Genomic DNA, 19,704 nt, shown 5'->3' with positions numbered 1-19,704 from the left:
GTCCTGCCCCTTCGACCTCGTTGCTAAATTGTCTCTCTCGGCTCCCGTTACTCTATCGCTCTGCTTCCTGTTGCCCGTGGTAGCCATGGCGGCCATGAGTTTATTGCAGCGGGCTTCGGTCACTGCAGTGACAGTTCTGTCTGGCCGCCGCGCTGGCTCTCGGCTCGGACTCGGAGGCTTCCTCACCCGTGTTTTTCCTAAGACTGTCGGTGGGTGCTGGCCTTGGGAGAAAGTGCGTGCAGGGTGTGCTGGGTGAGAGATGGGAGGATTGTTCCCAGGTGACCTTGGTGGGATCTGGAGGGAGCCGGGACAAATTGTGGGCTTGGGTCTTTTGGGAGACAGAGCGCGAGCTGTATGAAGATTTCCCCGAACCAACAGACCAGTTACGTTTTAATTATAAGCATTTGCAAAAATGTTATTCACAGCCCCAGTTAGTACTAATTTGCCGCTGAGGCTAGAAAATCATAGAACTGAGTGTGTGTCACTTTCTAGGGCACCAGGTTTTTGGTAGTTCCACCTGCATCGGGTTCTAGTCCCACAGATAGGTAGTCTTTTTGCAGAGAAGCCCATGTATGCTAACAATGTAATACGTAGACCCGGAGGAAGCTCAGGGTGAACTTTCCCATTAGGTACTAATGAATATGTAATAATGAATTTGGCTTGGGCTGCATTTGTTTTATATTAGTGCAGTCATAAAATAGTAATTTTAGGCACTGAAAAACGGGCCCAAGAAGTCAAAATTGCCGTGGGCCCAGGAAAGTCATAATTCATTCCTAAGAGAGCTAATTTGGATCCCCTTAGGAATTATGGGCTGTTTTACCGAGGCCTGAATAATTAAAGTAGCAAAATATCAAATGCTTGGAATTAAATTTCATTCTCTCAGAGTAAATACAATGTTATTACCCCATTTTACAGATGAGGAAACTGATTCAATTATTATAAAAATAATGCACCACTCTACTAAATTAGCAACAAGGATAGCCACCATGTACTGAACACCTATTCTTTTTTTGTTTGTTTGTTTTGCTTTGAAATCCTCTCTTTTGTTTGGTATTATTATACATCAAAGTCTTTTGTTATTGTTCTGTGGGTTGGTTTTTTTTTTTTAGGTCTATAAATTCCCATTTATTTTCTTTTTACATTTTTTAATTGGTGTACTATAGTTGTGTGTAATGATGGGCTTTGTCATTACACATTCATACATGTGCATAATATAACAATATAATTTGGCCAATATCATTTCCAGAACTTCTTGCCACTACTAATCCCCCTTGGATTTTCATGAGATCCCCAACCCCCACCTTTCTTTTCCTTTTTCCATGTATGAGAGAAAAATGTATGATCCTTGACCTCTGAGTTTGGCTTATTTTGCTTAACCTAATGGTCTGTGGTTCCAGGCATTTTCCTGCAAATGACATAATTTCATTTTTCTTTATTGTTGAATAAAACTTCATTGTGTATATATACTACTTTTTCTTTATACATTCATCCATTGGTAGCTACTTAGACTACCATAGTTTGGCTATGGTGAATTGTGCTGCTATAAACATGGATATGCATGTATTATTATAGTATGCTGATTTTAATTCTTTAGGATAAATACTGAGGAGTGGGTCATATGGGGTTCCCATGCCTCCTCTTTTAAGGAACTTCCATACCGATTTCCATAGTGGTTGTACTAATTTGCAGACACCAACAGTGTATAAGTGTTACCTTTTTCTTCACATCCTCTCTAACATTATTATTTGCATTCTTGATGACTATCATTCTTACTGATATGAGATGAAATCTCAGTGTAGTTTTGATTTGCATTTCCATAATTGCTAATGATGTTGAACATTTTTTGATATATTTGTTGGTCACTTGTATTTCTTCTTTTGAGAAGTATCTGTTTAATACATTGACCTGTTTATTAATTGGGTTATTTGCTCTTTTGGTGTTAAGTGTTTTGAGTTCTTTATATATTTTAGGTATTAATCCTCTGTCAGAAAAGTAGCTAGCAAAAATTTTCTCCCATTCTGTAGGTTCTTTCTTCACTTTCCTGCTTATTTTCTTTGCTGGGGAGAAGCTTTTTAATTTGATGTCAGGCTCCATTCTAAGGCTTGAAAATATTGATTCATTTAATCCTCTTGAGCAAAGATACACTGTAAGTTATTTGCCCTGTGCAATACTAAAGGGAAGTGAAACTTTTACCATAAAACAAAATTATTGTTTTCCAACCTCAAAATATCTTGTCTTATTTATCCTCCCTTCCAATTTTAATTTGAATTATTCCACTTTACATGATGAGGCAATATACATAGGGACTCACTGGAAAATGTTGGAAAGGAGCAGTGGGATTCAACAAATTTCCAGCAGGAATTTAAGCATCTTATAAAACTATATCTGCTATTATTCCATGATAAAATCCTTTTGTAAACCACTTCTGATTACAGATATCCTCAAATATACAAATATAAATACTTCACTTACTCTCCTACATTGTATTTAATCCAGTCTAGTTGGAGATAAACTGAGGTAAGGTTTCACCCCAGTTCTTCTTGCTATGCTGTTACCCATTCATGGAGTTCTGGAAGGATCATTATTGGGGAATTGTCCTTTCAATGGGAGCAGGGAAAAAACTCTTAACTATGTTAAAGGTGACTGTCATACCTGTTTACCTGCTTTTGAAGGTGTTTTGCATCTGTCATTATTGTTTTTAAAATTACTATTTTAACCTTACAAGATAATAAGCTCTGATATGGAAGGCAATTCTGTCTTGTTTTCTCTGAAACTAGACTGCCAAGGTTCAAATTCTAACTCCAGAATTTAGAAGCTTTGTGACCTTGAGTCGTCACATCTTGGAAACTAAACTTTTTGTATGTGTGTGTGTGTGTGTGGTGCTGGGGATTGAACCCAGACCCTTGTGCATGCAAGGCAAGCACTCTCCTAACTGAGCTATATTCCCAGCCCCGGAAACTAAATTTTGAACACTTAATTGCTCATAATTTTTTTTCTTATCTTTAAAAAGATGATGATTTTAAACTTATCTCGGAACGTAGTTGTGAAGAGTGGGAAAAATGGATAGCACTTAATATAAACTTTACTATCTTAACATTTTTTGGTTTGGGGGGAGTGGTTACCAAGATTGAATTTAGGGCCATTCAACAATCCCCAACCGTATTTTGTATTTTATTTAGAGACAAGGTCTCACTGAGTTGCTTAGCCCCTCATCATTGCTTAGGCTGGCTTTGAACTCAGGATCCTCCTGCCTCAGCCTCCTGAGCCACTGGGATTATAGGCGTGTGCCACTGCGCCAGCTATCTTAACTATTTTTAAGTCTACAGATTAGTTATATTTAATGTATTCATAACGTTGTGTAATGACCACCACTATCTATCTCTATAATTCTTTTCATCTTGTAAAACTAACTGTGTCAACAAAGGAGTAACTCCCCATCTGTCCTGATCAGCTCCTGATAACCACCATTCTACTATTTGTCCCTGTGACTATTTTAAATTCATCTTAAGTGGGAACGTACATTTTGACTTTTTATGTCTGGCTTATTTCCCTTAGCATAATGTCCACAAAGTTCATTCATAATATAACATACGACAGGAAAGAAAGAATTTCTTTTCTTTTTAAAACTGAATAATATGTATATGTATTTATCTCTCATCCCTTGTATCTGCAATAAATTGGTTCCACGATCTCCACAAATGCCCCAAATTCCCAGTTACTCAGGGTATAAAATAACTTAATATATGTATATAACCTAGCTACATCCTTCTGTATACTATAAATCATCTCTGGATTGCTTATATAATGTAATACTATGTCAATAATTGTTATGCTGTATTGCTTAGGGAAAATGATAAAGAAAAAAGCATGCGTGTTTAGCATAGAAGCAGGTTTTTTTCCCTAAATACTTTCCACCCATGATTGGCTGAATCCAGGGATGTGGAATCCACAGATTCAGAGGGTCTACTCTATCACATTTTGCTTGCCCAGTCATCTGTCAGAGGACACTTAAGTTGATTCTATGTTTTATGTACTGTGAACAATGCTACTATGAACATGAATTCATAACTCTTCAAGACCTTGCTTTCAATTCTTTTGGGTGCATATGCAGAAGTGGAACAGCTAGATTGTATGGTAATTCAGGTTTTAATTTTTTGAGGAACTGCCATACTGTTTTCCACAGTGGCTATACCATTTTTCATTCTCATAGCAGTGTAGGAGAGTTTCAGTTTCTCTACATTCTCATCAACTCTGTTATTTTCTGAAGGTTTGATAGTAGCTATCCTGATGGGATATAACTGTGTATAACTATCTCATTTTAGTTTTGATTTATATTTCTCTAATGATTAGTGTTGTTGAGCATATTTTCATATGCTTCTTGTCCACTTGTTTTATCTTTTTTGGAGAAATGTCTATTCAAATCCTTTATATTTTCATGGGGTTGCGTGTTTTGTTGTTACTGAGTTTGAGGAGTTATCTATATATTCTGGTTATCAATTTCTTAGCAGATAGATAAATTGAAAATATTTTCTTCCATTTTATGGGTTGCCTTTTTATTTTGTCAATAGTGTATTTTGGTGCAAAAAAAAATTAAAAATTTTTCTTAAGCCCGGTTGGTTTATTTATTTATTTATTTATTTATGTATGTATTTATGTTGTTGTTGTTGTTGTTGTCGTCCATGCCTTTCCTGGCATTAGCTTTCTATAGGGCTCTGTGAACACACCTTTTTTAAAACACCTATTGATGTCATTTCATCCTCTTTCACCTTGGTGAAAACCTTTCTCAGAAAATAAGCAAATAAATATATGTTCTCCATTTAATTAAATTATTTATTAAACATCAATTATAAAGGAATTCCAAAGATGAGCTTTAGGCCTTCCTTTTGCTATAAGGAACTTTAACTTAAAGATCGGCATGAACAAATTATGGTTTGAAAAAAATGTGAAGAGTATTAAAGTGGTTAATGCTTGGTTTGGATAAGGCCTATATGTTAATGGCTTGGTCCCCAGCTGTGGCACTTTGGGGAAGTGATGAATGGAGACTTTAAGAGGTGGCATCTAGTGGGAAGTCTTTAGGTCTTCAGAGGTATGCCCTTGAAGGAGCTATTGGGACTTCAATACTTTTCCTCTCTGGCTCCTTGATCGCTAGGAAGTATGCTGCTTGCTCTACCATCTGCTGCCACCATGATGTTCTCCCTTGCCATAGGCCCAAAAGGAACAGGGCCAACTCAGCATGTTCTATAATCCCTGGACTCTATGAGCCAAATAAGCCTTTTCTCTCTCTTTTCTTTTCTTTTTAAAAATTTTTCTTTTTTAGTAGTAAATGGACAGCATGCCTTAATTTTATTTGTTTATTTTTATGCGGTGCCAAGGATTGAACCCAGTGCCTCATGAGTGCTAGGCAAGTGCTCTGCCAATAAGCTACAGCCCTACCCCCCTTTTCTCTTTATAAGTTGATTTATCTCAGATATTTGTTATAGTAATTGAAAGCTGACTAACAGCTACATAAACAAAGTTCGTGAGTTAATTCATACAAGCAATATGTACTATTTTAACTGAATTGTGGGAATCATTTTAACAGGTGAGACTGGTAGAAGTACAGTGGGTGAGTTTTCTGATGTGCTTGGATATGGGGCTCTTAGGATGAATAGATGTTGAGAAAGAAGGTTAAAATAAGGGAGGTTGGGATCAAACTAGGGGAAGGTAGGGAAAGGTCTAAATACAAAACCAAGTATCTTCAGTTTATTTTGTAGACAACAAAGAGTACTTTAGCAGAAGCTACATCAGCAAGCATCTTTAGAAAGATGCTTTGTAGGAGATGGCTCATAGGAGATGTCGGTTACTTAGGTCATTAGAGTAAAGAAGGCTTTGAAGGTACTGGAGAGTTTGAATCCTAGAATCAAGACGTCTTGGTGAATGGTGAATGAGCAGTAGATGCAAGGAAGACGACTTGAGATTTTTAGCCTGGGTATTTGATAGTGCCCTTACCTGAGAATGGTGTGGGGGGGGAAAGTGATCAAATTTTGAGTGTTGTGTTTTTTTTTTTTTAATTTGTTGAGTGTTGTCTTTGAAACACACACAAAAGATCCTTCATTATAGTATTCAGTGGTCTGAAAATCAGAATTGTCAAAGACTTAATAACTTTTCTGAGGCTATGTGCATATTTAAAATTGTTTTTTGAAGGGTTAGGCTTATATAATTAATGAATACCTAATTGAGAAATTTCAGGTTTTGGAGAGTGGTGGAAGATGCTTGTGGTAGGTGGAACTGAGTTCCAGAAATCCTGGGAGTCACTTGGTTATAAGCCATATTCATCCTAATAATTTTAGAATGTTAGCAAATGGCTCTACTGCATGAATGACTCATAACATGATCATGAAGGCTTATAACATTTGAAAAGAGTTTAGTTCTATGAAATAGACTGTAGAATAATTGATTATAATAACAGTTATCTAGCACATTTAATGGCATGAATAATTATATAACAATTAGGTAGTTATTTGTAAAGAAAGAGTAAGCAGTTCACGTTGTTAACTGCATTAGTATTACTATAATGCAACCATACCAAGCTTTCTTCCATTGTTTAGTGTTACATTTTTCCATATCATTTATAGTAATGTTCCCTAAGACCATATATAGTTTAATTCTTCCCTTTGATTAAAAGGGAAAGTTAGGAGTGCACTATCTCTTCTGAGTAAATGTAGAATATTTTCAGGGACTTAAGAAAAATTCTCTACCAGCATTTAATCTACTTAAGAAAAGTAAATTCAGTCATAATCATAGAGTGCCCACCATGCTGCAGACACTAAAGGTACCGATACTAGGGATACAGGCCTGAATAAGATAGGCAGTGCCTGACCTAATGAACTTAAGAAAAAAAAAAAAAAGATAACTAGGGTTAGTGCTTCTTGCTCTAAAGGAAATTACCAAATGATATTAAAGGTATTAAGTGGGAGACTAACTTTGGATGAGGCTGTTAGAGAAGACCTCTCTGAGGAAGTGACACTTGTTGTTAGCCCTGAAGGATGATATGTGGAGGCAGTATAGGGAAAAGCATGCCAGGCAGAGGGGAAAGGAAGTGCAAAAACCTGAAGGTAGGAGAGATTTCCTGAAATTGGAAGGGAAGTATTGAGAGATGAGTTAGAAGAGCATACCTGTTTATTCTTAGATCATATATTTCAGATTCTCTAGACTAAACAGAATTCCTCTAAGCTAACCCCCTATATTGTGCTAGTTCTTGTTATGTCCCATTATTGATATTTACATAACTTTGTAATGGGGAATGGGTGAAGACTGTCTACAATTCTGCAAATTCTACAGTTTTAGAACCTTCTCATATCAAGCTGAGAATTACTCTTTCACACATTGAGCCTAGTTCTTCCCTTCGTGTCAACACAGAATTGAATACATGGGACAGCTCTTGAGCTCCATAAAAACATTTATCTGGTCTTTATCCAGACTTCTTTTATTGTATGCCAATTAACTTCAGTTCATTCAGTTTCATGAGGTCAGTTTCCAGGTTGTTTGCCATCTGGTTGCTTTAAGTTAGGGGAAACTCGAGATTTTCCCTATAAAATAATATGCTGTGGAGTGGATAAACTTCTGTAGTTGGGAGATAAGGAGCAGCAAGGATCATCATGTTTTGACCCTGTCCTGCTAGTACATCAGGTTAACATTGAATTGGCTTTTGGTTTTTTTGTGAGCAATTATATTTTGGGGGCATCGACTTAGGACTTTATATTTACTTTATTCTTACCTTATTGTACTTGAGCCTTTTGGATCCAACCTTTTATAAATGTATATGAAGACTTTTTTGGGAGACTAATTCATCATTAGTGTAATAGCCATTTTGTAACAGTAGCTTTGTTTCCAAGACTCAAAAAGCCAGGAATGTCTATTTCACCCATTCCATTCATAAAAATCTTCATGCTGCAGGGCATTTGAGAGATCCTTTTATTAGGTTACTTCATTAATTAATCATCATCTTTTATGTCTAATTCGTCAATCGATCAATTATTTACCTATTACAAATTGATCTAACTTGCTCCTTTCCAACTTATAATATACCTTCCTCTCACCCCTGTCCCACCATCCTGTCTGAATAGGGCTTGTTCTTTTTTACTGCTATTTTTCCTTTGTTGCACTCATAGATTTATAATTGTTTAGTGTCTTTTATTCCAGCAGGATCCATATCCCTCTGCCTAGGTTAGGACCTGCACATAGTAATCACTTAAATATTTAGTGAATTAATGAGTGGTTTGTGGTATCATCCAAACTGTTGTCATCATAAAATTCCCTAATGGAGTTATAGCCTATGTATGTATAATATGTCAAAATGTACTCTACTGTCATGTATATCTAAAAAGAACAAATAAAAAAATTAAAAAAAAATAAAATTCCCTAATGGTATCTCTCAAATGATTTGCTGGAATCCATGTTTATGTTGCCAAGTTCTCTTAATCTTGTTATTTTATTATATTTAGTAAATTCTTGCTAACTTCTCATTGTTTTGTGAGTTAATTAATATCCTAAGTTCATTGCAAGATGCTGCAAGTAATACCAAATTAAGATGGATTCCATCTTCAAAGCATTTATAATCAAAAGTGGTAGTAGTAAAAGCAAATACAATTAGCCCTCTATAAGCATGGTTCTGCATCTCAGATCTAACCAATCATGGGTTGAAAATATTCAGGGAAAAAAATGCATTTGTAACTAAATATGTATATAGGTTTTTTCCTTGTCATTATTCCCCTATTAATACAGCATAATGACTATTTGCATAACACTCACTGTATTAGGTTTCTAAATAATCTAGAGTAAAATATGTGAAATAATATGCACAAATTATATGCAAATATTATGCCATTTCATGTAATAGACTTGAGGAACTGCAGATTTTGGCATCCACACAGGTCCTGGAAACCAGGACAACAGGGAACACATGACTAAGATGGACAGCAATTCAGAAGTAGCAGAGATCTTATCTGATTGGGGGCATTGCTGACTTCTTGGAAAAGATAATGTCACCTGGGCATAAAGGATAGATTTTAGGAGAAAAGAGGGCATTCCGGACAGTAAATGGTAAACCAGAAACACAGATCTTTTCAACATCAATTATGACTGAAATTCCTTTAGTGGGAAATTAAAATTTTTTATTCTACAGTGACTCTCATTCAGAATTTAAGAGCAATTACACAGCAGAACCATAGTAACACCGTTTCTTAGTAACCACTAGATCTTTTCCTGGGAAAGGCTTGGAATACCCGGAGTGATCCTTGCAGACCTACAAAACAGGAAGTGTAGAAAGAGGACCTAGGTGTGAAATTTTGTCTCAGTTTATCTCCAACAAGGCTTTCTTAAGTTCCATCTAGGGTGGGGTAGGGGTTGAAGAGGAGGGTATTCTTAATCGCAATGGCTTACAAATGGATTTTGTCAAGGTAGAGATATGGTTTTGTAGCAAGTTTGAATTCCCACTGGAAATTCATTGAATAAATACTGATATTCCTTTGCATCTATTTTGCAGCAACTTCCTAAATATATATTATCTTATTATGTGAAATAGCACAATTTCAAGATTTTTTTTTGCAATATTAGCAAATATTTATTGCAGAGGAAACAAAGATGAGCAGCTCATCCAGAGAATCTGACTTTCCTGCCTGCTATTGAAACAATTTGAAATGATGTTTCAATATTTCTTTAACATTGAATTAAAATGAGGGGTGCTGTGCGGGTGGTAGATTATTTGTCTAGTATGCATGAGGTCCTGCATTATGTCCCCACCACCACAAAGAAAAAAAAAAAAAGGAGAGAGCTGTAGTTTAGGACTATATATATTCTATCTGCCCTGGCTTTAGTACTAAAATTAAAAAGCATTTTTAAATCTTAATTCATTAAACATTTATGTATGTATATTTTCTTATAATTCGGTTTTATATCACAATATAACAGTTTTCCTAAATGAACCTTGTATAAAACAGGATAACTTAATATTTCCAGCTCCTGTGCGACACAGTGCAGACCATGGGAAAAGACTGTTCATCATCAAACCTTCTTCATATTATGACAAGCGTTTTTTGAAATTATTGGTGAGTTGAAAGTTTTTGTTGAACTAAAATCTTCCCATATAAGGAGGAAAAAAATCTGCTTCTTTAGAAAACATCTTCATTTTGTAAAAGATCTGATTCTGCAAACTCAGGGGGAACCAGGGTTTGAACCCAGGAATGCTTAGCCACTGAGCCATATATCCTCAGCCCTTTTTTATATTTTACTTAGAGATAGGGTCTCTTTGAGTTGCTTAGGGCCTCGCCAAGTTGTTGAGTTTGGCTTTGAACTTGTGATTCTCCTGCCTCAGCCTCCTGAACCACTGGGATTACAGGCATGTGCTGCTGTGCCCAGCCAAATTCATATTTCTTCCTCAGAAGATATGAGATTGTGCAGTAAAGTCTTATTTGTTACTGAATCTCTTCTTAAATTAGCAATCAAACTGAATTGGAGGTAAAGCTTAAGCCAATCCTTTCTTCTCAAGATTATGAGGCTTTGTAATCTAATTTTATTCTCTACTTCAACAGTAAAAAAGAATCTGCAAGACTGGGAGTGTGGGTCAGTGGTAGAGTGCTATAGTGCCTACTTAGCCTGTAGCAGGCCCTGGATTTGAACCCAGCGTCCCATCAGAAAGAAGAGGGCAATGGGTGGGGAGGGACAAATGTGAAAATTGACAAAACTTCAAAAATTGATTGATGAGAGGATTTTTTTGTATTGCTAAAATATCCTTTAAATTACCAAAGAATTCATTAGAGGACTTCTTTTAATAAAGGAGATCATATGATTTGAGGATATGATTTTTAAAATTTATATGTTGTTTGAGAACATTGATTTCAGAGTGATGTTGACCTTTAATCTTAATTTAGCAATAATATAATAATCACTTATTTAAGGTGCTGACTGTTTATTTGAATCTCAAGGCTTTAAAAGAAACTAGAGGCATAGAAAATGAGAGATTATCTGGACTGTGTGCCACCGTTTCTAAAACTTTGGCTCATCACTTGAATTCTGGCTGCCTCAAGACCTTCTGTTACCCTCCCATTGTGCTTAATGTCCCTTTTCATGCCCTTGGTTAAGCTCCTGCTTTTCCTTTTTTTTTTTTTTTTGTTTTTGTTTTTTGGTACCAGGGATTTGAACCCAAGTTCACTTACCCACAGAGCCACATCCCCAGCCCATTTTTTTAATTTAATTTAATTTTTTTTTAATATTTATTTTTTTAGTTGTAGTTGGACACAATATCTTTATTTATTTATTTTTATGTGGTGGTGGGGATCGAACCCAGGGCCTCGCCCATGCTAGTGAGCGCTCTAACGCTGAGCCACAACCCCAGCCCCTTAATTTTAAATTTTTGTTTTAATACCTGGTCTCGCTAAGTTACTTAGGGCCTTGCTAAGTTGCTGAAACTGGCCTTGAATTTGCCATCCTCCTGCCTCAGTTTCCCAAGTTGCTGGGATTACAGGTGTGTACCAACATACCTGGCAAAATAGTTCATGATTTTTTTTAGTGGTACTGGGGGTTCAAACCCAGAGCCTCAAGCATGCTATGCCAGAGCTTTACCAATGAGCTATATCCCAACCCTGAGCGCTCCCTTTTTTTGTCATGACCATCTCAAACCCTCCCCGTTCAGTGGTTGAAATCACACTAATGTGTTTTACTCTTTACTCTTAATAGTTATAGTTATAGTGAATTTTCTAACTTTCATGACGTTGCTTTAACCAAAAAGTGAAAAGTCACTGAAATATATATTGTATTATACTTGTACAATTAACCTTTACTTTTTTCTTTCATTTTTTTGTACTAAATATAGGTGTCTTAAGGCAAGAACCTAAGAATATCACAGAAATCAAAAATTTCATACTGTATCTTCAGTTTGACAAATTTATTTCATAAGAAATAAAGGGAATTGTGAGGATAATTGAAGGATGGGAAGAGTTGGAAATGGTTGTAAGAAAAATCTATTTTTTTTTTTTTATTTTAATAGAGATTCTACATTTTGTTGACGGGGCTTCCAGTAGCAATTGGCATAACTCTGGTGAATATATTTATTGGTAAGTACCCCCTCCAGCCAACACCATGAAATTGGTAAACTTTACGAGTATTATAATTAAAAACTCAGTAAGATAAGTATAAGCATGTCTTTTTTTTTAAATAACAAAATCTCAATCTACAGTAATGTACCATATTATTTTTTAGCACATTTCTTTTTCCCTCCAGAAACTTTGAAGGTTATGAATTTTATGGCCATGTAGGAGGCTTCTGAAAAACCTCATTTTTCTTCTCCTCCTCCTTTCCCAAAACTAGCTTTGATAAGTCTGAATAAGAAAAGAAAAAGAGGTGGAAGAGAGAGAGAATTTTTCAAATCCATCCTGAAATATATAAACCTATAAATCCTCTAAAATAGACATGAAAGTGTGAATGACAGTAGACATCAGATGTTCATGATAAATCTGTTCAGAGTGCTTCTAAAACCTTGATTCCTAAAATGTTTTGTCTCAGAGAGAGGACCATAAAAATAATGTCTTTTATATTATCTGGTTATGTATTATAAAAACAAAATTGGAACCTCTCATATAATGCTTATAGATAATGCCTTACCCTCAGAATACATTTAAAAATCCATAATGAATGGATTTTCAATTTTAAAGTGAATTTAGAATTTTAGATCTTTAGTATAAATGAAAGGAAAGATAAAAAGATCCTTTAAACCTACAAGAAATTGGTTTCTTTATTAGTGAAGAGTTAATATTTTAAATTTCTAATGCTGAAGTTGAACCACCATCATTTTCTCTTATTAGGTGAAGCTGAATTAGCAGAAATTCCAGAAGGCTATATCCCAGAACATTGGGAATATTACAAGGTTTGTATAGGTCATTAAAAATTAGGTTAAGGGGCTGGGGCAGAATGCTTGCTTAGCACATGTTAGGCACTGGGTTTGATCCTTAGTACCACATAAAACAAATAAAATAAAGGCATTCTGTTCATCAATAACTACAAAAATTTTTTTTCAAAAATTACATTAAGGTACTTGTCAACATACTGGTTAATCCCTAAATTTGGAAATTATGATAAAGTTACATATTCCATTTTTTGTTTATTCATTGTTTTTTTATTAAAGCATCATGATTGTACATAGAAATTGGGTTCATTTTGATAAAATTATACATGCAAGGAATTTGATTTTGAGCCCCATCTCTTTCCCTTTTTCTCTCCTCCCTCCCCCTATTTTCCCTCTTCTACTTTATTAAACTTCCTTTCTTGTACATTAAAGTGAAATTCCGTTTGAAATCTTTATACTTATCATATTCAATTTCAAGCAACTGTTCTTGATATATTTCTTTATTGTTTCTTTTATTAATTTAAGTTTTATAGCTTTTTAAAGAATTGTCTGCAGTATATTCTCAATCTAGCAAAATAACAGAATTTGTTCTGAGTTCAATGCCATAAGAAAGCCATTATCAGTGCTAATGATAGCTCTTTTGTTGAGCACCTACTGTGTAGCAGGCACTATACTGCTTTGCAGATATTTTCTCATTGCAAGTAAAAGGCACTGTTATTATTTTCATGTTAAAGATGAAAAAATTTGGGTTTAAAAGGCTTAACACATTTTGTCCCGTTGTCCCAGATATGAAACACCTATAAAAATTGAAATATGGCATATAAAATATAATTATATAATTGTATGATGATAATATAATGTTATTAATAATATGAGCTTTAGATTATGGTTTCCAGCCTATTTTAATGCATCTGTGTCAATATTGTTGAAATATTCACAAAATTGAAAATTTGGGACTCTCAGATTAAGAACCTGAGAGAGGGGACTAGTACTTACTGAACCCATTAAGCTTGACTCCAGAGGTTGCACTGTTAGTCATTATACCAAACAGTTATTATATCCAAAGACAAAATTAACCTATTACTTGTCTTTACAAGTATTATAGTGAGATGACCTTGAATACAGTATGTCCCATTTTATTGTCTGAATGAATTATATTTTAGAAAACAGTGTTTCATTTTAAATCTTAAGGGAAACTATGAAATTAGTTTTATCTTTGGCAGCTGGTGGAAGGAGCGTCATGTTGGGATCAATAAAATCTGGGTTTTCCTCCTGAATCTACCACTTCACATACCTATGCATAGTGTATTATGAAAGATCACAGGCTTTGGAGTCAAGCAGACCTGGTTAGAATCTGGACATTCCCACTTAGCTGCACAATTTGTGCAATTTTCTCATCTCTAAAATGAGGACAAAAATAGTATCTACCTAATGGATTGAAATTATTGAAAATATATATAAAATGGTTGACATATAGTAGGTATTACTGGTATATCTGAGAAGGCCATTTTAAAGAATAATCAACTAGAAAAGCCAAGTAATGTTCAGAAACTGTCTAATTTCAAACAAATTTTCTCTGGCAGCATCCTATATCAAGATGGATTGCTCGTACTTTCTTTGACTGCCCTGAAAAGAATTATGAAAGAACAATGGCTGTTCTTCAGATTGAATCTGAAAAGGCTGAATTACGGTAGGAAAAATCAAGTGGGGAAGAACATTCTTTTCTTGAGTTGCAAACCACAAGAGAAAATATGAGAGAATTTTGTTGTTTAGCGTGAAGACTGTGAGTTGATGATGAGTTGATAAAGAGATATATCTGTCAGAATAAAAGGAATTCTTTTAAAAATACTCATGTGTATACAAGGCAACTCTCTCCCCATCCTACCCAATTTCCTTCCATCCTACACCTAGTCTAATCCTTAGAAATAACCCCTATTTAGCAACTTCTTATATATGTTCCTAGAGAAAATTTCATATGTAAAAAAATAAATTTTATAATATCATTTAAAATTATAGTAATACAGATAGAATCCTCCTATAAACAGTGTTCTGTGCCTTGTCTTTATTTCAATGAATATACCTTGGTGATCTTTCTGTGATGGCATATGCCCATTCTTTTTAACCTGTATTATATGTTTTATTGAGTAGATGTGCTTTACTTTTTATAACCAGTCCCCTATTGTTGGTACTTAGATTCTTTCCAAGTTTTTATTCTTATATATGTTATTGTATATATGTTTGCTTTTATATATTGATAGATATTGCCAAACTCTTCTTCAGAAAGTTGCACCAGTTATTTTTTCCATCACCTATGATAATTTCTGAGTTATCAGAAATGGAATTTATCAATCTTAAGCATTTTGTTGTTATAATTGTTGAAAATATTATCTTATTATTTTGACTTTCTATTTCTTTGTAAGGTTGGGTTTTTTTTTTCCATAGATCTTGGTCATGTAAGGATTAAATAAGTAAATATATAATATGAGAATTACTTCTTAAAATGTTCTTTTGGGAACTGGAGAACAGTTCAGTGAAGTTTTGAATTTGTTCACCAGCACCACAATTACACACACACACGTTCTTTTGTGTTAAGAGTGAGATAAAATTGACAAGCAATCAAATCACCAGTTAACTTCAGTGGGTTTTTGGAAAAGCATACTCCTTTGGGGCTGGGGTTGTGGCTCAGTGGTAGAGGGCTCGCCTATCATGTGTGAGGCACTGGGTTCGATCCTCAGCACCACATATAAAGAAATAAAATAAAAAGTATTGTGTCCAACTTCAACTAAAAAATAAATATAAAAAATTGTAAAAAAAAAAAAAAAAAAAAAAAAAGAAAGAAAAGTATATACCTTTGAATCTACTACCACAATCCAGATCTTTTGATCATCCTAAAATGTTTTTGTGTGCTTCCTCATCCATGCTAGTGACTCCCCATCCTTTATTTTAGCCTCAGGCTACCATTGATCTTCCTATTTATTCTGTTTTAAATTTTATAGTTTATAAAAATTTCTATGATGTTGAAAAATATTTAAGCAGTGAAAAAATGTGATTGGCTGTTTCCTGAATATGTAGTTACCATATGGAACTATCTTTCAGTAATTAAGAGCACAGAACAGCAATATGGTTTATATTTAGTAATGCTAATAAGATGTTTTTGAACTTCAGACACATACCTTAGAGTTCCAATTAAATGATCAGACCCTAGAATTCTTCAGACATGTAGAGATCCTAAATAGTTAGAGAACAAAACAAAGAAAAAACAAACCAACCAAAATCCTGATTTCTATCCCTAAAGGAAAGATACTGATATGATGATGGAATGTGTGTGTGTGTTGGGGAGGTGTTTTTGTTTTTGATTGTTTTGGTATTGGGGATTGAACTCAAGGGTGCTTAACCACTAAGTCACATCACCAGCCCATTTTATGTATTATTTTGAAACAGGGGCTCACAAAGTTATTTAGGCCTCACTAAATTGCTGAGGCTGGCTTTAAACTTGTGACCCTCCTGCCTCAGCCTCTTAAGCCACTGGGATTATAGGCATGCATCACCACACCCAGCGGAATGTGGGGTTTTAAAAAGTATGCATTTAGATATTTAAAAAACTGAAACAGGAAAAGAAATAAAATAGAGATGTCTCTCATAGTTGACTCCCCCAGAGATGACTGTTATTTTTAGTTCTTCATAGGTTTTTGTGTACCAAGAATTAAATACAGGGGCACTTAATCACAGTCCCAGTCCTTTTATTTTGATACAGGGTCTCACTAAGTTTCTTAGGGCCTTGCTAAATTGCTAAGGCTGGCCTTGAACTTGGAATCCTCTTGTCTCAGCCTCCCAACTCACTGGGATTATAGGCATGTGCCTCTGTGACTTATTGTCCTTTACAGTTTTTAATGCTATATGCATGTGTATTTATACAGATTCACAAATGGTTATTACCACTTTTTAAAGAAATGGGAAAGTGCTACACATAGTCATTTTATATCTTGCTTTTTTTTTTTTTTTCCTTTTCTTTTTGGTGGTGCTGGGGATCCAACCCAGGGCTTTGTGCATGCAAGGCAAGCACTCTACCAACTGAGCTATATTCCCAGCCCCTATATGTTGCATTTTTAACCTAACAATATATTTATCATCTGTTCCCACATTACTATGTGAGCTCCTTATTCTTTTTAGTAGTTACATGGTAATCCATTATGTAGATAAGCCATAACTTATTTAACTACTTAGGCCCCTGTTGGTGACTATTTTAATTACTTGCATTTTGGATAATTGCATTCTAAAGGATGATATTTAATCCTTAAAAAAAATGATGGTATTTAATCCTTAAAAAAAGATGAATAGACATAGTCTTATAAGTACACAGTTGCAAAGGTGCGTTGTCTCTTTACATAAGATCAGTGAGTTTGTTATTGTTGATAAAGTGTATTATTTAACTGTGGTGAATTTCCAGTCATGTGAAAAGTTTTTATATGTTCTATTAAAATGGAATGTAAAAGGTTTAATGGAGAAGGGACTGCTTCAGGTAGTAGTTTATGCAGATTTTGAATATGGAAGAGGAGTAGACCATCTTTGCAGAATAGAAATTATTCAATTTGTGAAGAAGGTTGTGGACAGAGTAGATCTTAGAGTTGAAGAATGCTTCTTTTAAGAGAGATCTCTTTCTGCCTGCCTGTCTCTCTTATATTCCTGGGATGGGGTCTCACAGTTGCTTAGGTTGGCCTCAAAACTCCTGGGCTTAAGTGATCCTTGGAACTACATGCTCATGCCACTGTGTCCAACTAACTAACCTACTTTCTTTTTTCTTACTAATATTGACTGAGGATCTACCATTAACTGGGCAAAGTATGATGCTGGTGAATATGATTTTCTTCCCTCAAATTTTCTGTGCAATTGTGATGAACAGCCAGTACAGACAGAATATGAGCTCCTCTAGAAAAGCATATAATTTTCCTAATACTCAAAATAGCATAGGGTCACAATAGTAGGTGTTCCATTAATGACTCCTTGCATCTAAAAGATGGAAAGACAGGAAAGCATTGTCACAATTCAGGTTAAAATTATCTGTCCAGACAAAGAGCAGGGATAGTAAAGGAGAGAATTAATCATCAATTCAAATAATATTTAGATGCCAAAACTATTCAATGACTAAGTACATAAGCAAGATAAAAGTAAAAAATAAGTCCTAAATTTTGCTTTGGGATACTTACTAGATGTGTGCCTTAGTCGTGATCTGTGTACATAAACTTTCTAGTGGTTCTTTATGGAACTGATACATTAAATTGGTAATTGAAACCAGGCACAATGGCACATACCTGTAATCCAGGTGATTTGGAAGGATTGCATGTTCAAGGCCATCCTCAGCAACTTAGCAAGCCCTTCAACTTAGCAAGACTCTGTCTCAAAATAAACACTGAAAAGGGTTAGGGATATAACTCAGTTGTAAAACACCCCTGGGTTCAATCCCCAGTACAAAAAAAAAAAAAAATTCTCCTTGTAATTGGAAAGCTGGAATCACAGTATTGTTTTTCCATTTGTTACAGGTTAAAGGAGCTGGAAGTTCGAAGACTAATGCGTGAGAGAGGCGATGGGCCCTGGTATCAATATCCAACTCCTGACAAGGCACTTATTGATCATTCACCAAAAGCAACTCCTGACAACTAATTGTTTATTTCTTTAAATATAAAGTATATTCTCCCAAGTAGAAAACAAATTAGTAAATATAGTCTGTATTTTTGCTCTGTAATGAATAAAAGAGCTTCTTTTCATTGCTCTTTTTCTCAGTGTTGGTTCAAATGAAGGCTTTTGATTTTGGGTTTAAAAAAACTTGGAGAACTAAGAATTTGTGAATTTCTGAAATTGTGTTAACTTTGAAAGATTTGTTTTATTTATCTGGCAAAGGGAAGTTACAGAAGTCTCATTTAAGGATCAGAAACATAGTCATTTGTATACATGTCTGTGTTGTGGGCGTCTGGATTGTTCAGGGCCTCTCAGGCTCTTAAGTTACATGAAAATGTTGAGCCAACTATATAGAACTTAGCCTCTTAATAAACAAATTTTTGGTGAACAAATCTTAAAGTTTACAAGGTTTTCATGTTTTCTTTTTTAGGCATGTATCATTCTTTTTAAAATTACATGTGTATATTTTTTAGAGGTAATCTCTAAGATTCCTTAGAGTCCATTTTTGTAAACATTTGAGAAGATTGTATAAATGATTATTGCAAAGATTATGAAATGTAAAAGCCGAAAATAATGGCCTCATTTTGTTTCCTCCCCTATCCCTCTTTGGCCTCATTTATTAAGCATTTGTTGTCTGCTAAACACTGTGGCAAATAACTGCCTTTGTTCACTTTATTTTCAAAATCACCGTATGAGGTACTATTACTCTGAGATTTACAAATGAGAAACCTGAGACTTTTAAACACTCAGTTTTTTAAAATATTTTTTTTGTAGTTGGACACAATACCTTTATTATGTTTATTTATTTTTATATGGTGCTGAGAATCGAACCCAGCGCCTCACATGCTAGGCAAGCACTCTACTGCTGAGCCACAACCCCAGTCTTAAACACTCAATATTTATAAAGGTAAATATTTGGCTATTTAGCTTCAAGATTTCATTATTTTAATTTTAAACCTGTACAGCCTATCAGTATATCATTTACTTTTAGAACTATGTTTTTACATTCTGCAGGATAAGTAAAAATGAACTCAGTTTTTTTAAGATTGAAGCCAGACCACTCATTCAGCATACTTTTAAGTGTCCACTATATGCAAATGACAATCCATCAAGATCCTTTGGAATGGTTGCCTGTCTGCCTCCTTCCCTGTCTG

At 34.8% G+C, this 19,704-nt stretch overlaps 1 protein-coding gene across 1 annotated transcript; it reads left to right on the top strand.

The window, feature by feature from the left end:
• Nucleotides 1-3: 3 nt before the first annotated feature.
• On the top strand, nucleotides 4-18,656 carry Ndufb5 (NADH:ubiquinone oxidoreductase subunit B5). Its single transcript, XM_076868395.2, has 6 exons — nucleotides 4-209; nucleotides 9,997-10,085; nucleotides 12,023-12,089; nucleotides 12,837-12,898; nucleotides 14,461-14,567; nucleotides 18,415-18,656. Exons 1-6 carry the CDS (start codon nucleotides 86-88, stop codon nucleotides 18,533-18,535), a joined length of 570 nt encoding a protein of 189 aa, XP_076724510.2. The 5' UTR covers nucleotides 4-85; the 3' UTR covers nucleotides 18,536-18,656.
• Nucleotides 18,657-19,704: the final 1,048 nt, after the last annotated feature.

The sequence above is a fragment of the Callospermophilus lateralis genome, chromosome 10 (assembly GCF_048772815.1).
Source record: "Callospermophilus lateralis isolate mCalLat2 chromosome 10, mCalLat2.hap1, whole genome shotgun sequence".
Classification (NCBI taxonomy): Eukaryota; Metazoa; Chordata; class Mammalia; order Rodentia; family Sciuridae; genus Callospermophilus; species Callospermophilus lateralis.
This window is presented reverse-complemented; position numbering and strand designations above follow the sequence as displayed.

Excerpts from the sequence above, each read along its gene's own strand:
- Ndufb5 (XM_076868395.2), top strand. The coding sequence starts at position 86 with ATGGCGGCCATGAGTTTATTGCAGCGGGCTTCGGTCACTGCAGTGACA. Across the intron at positions 210-9,996 it reads TGTTTTTCCTAAGACTGTCG|CTCCTGTGCGACACAGTGCA; the intron begins GTGGGTGCTGGC and ends TAATATTTCCAG. Across the intron at positions 12,899-14,460 it reads AACATTGGGAATATTACAAG|CATCCTATATCAAGATGGAT; the intron begins GTTTGTATAGGT and ends TTTCTCTGGCAG.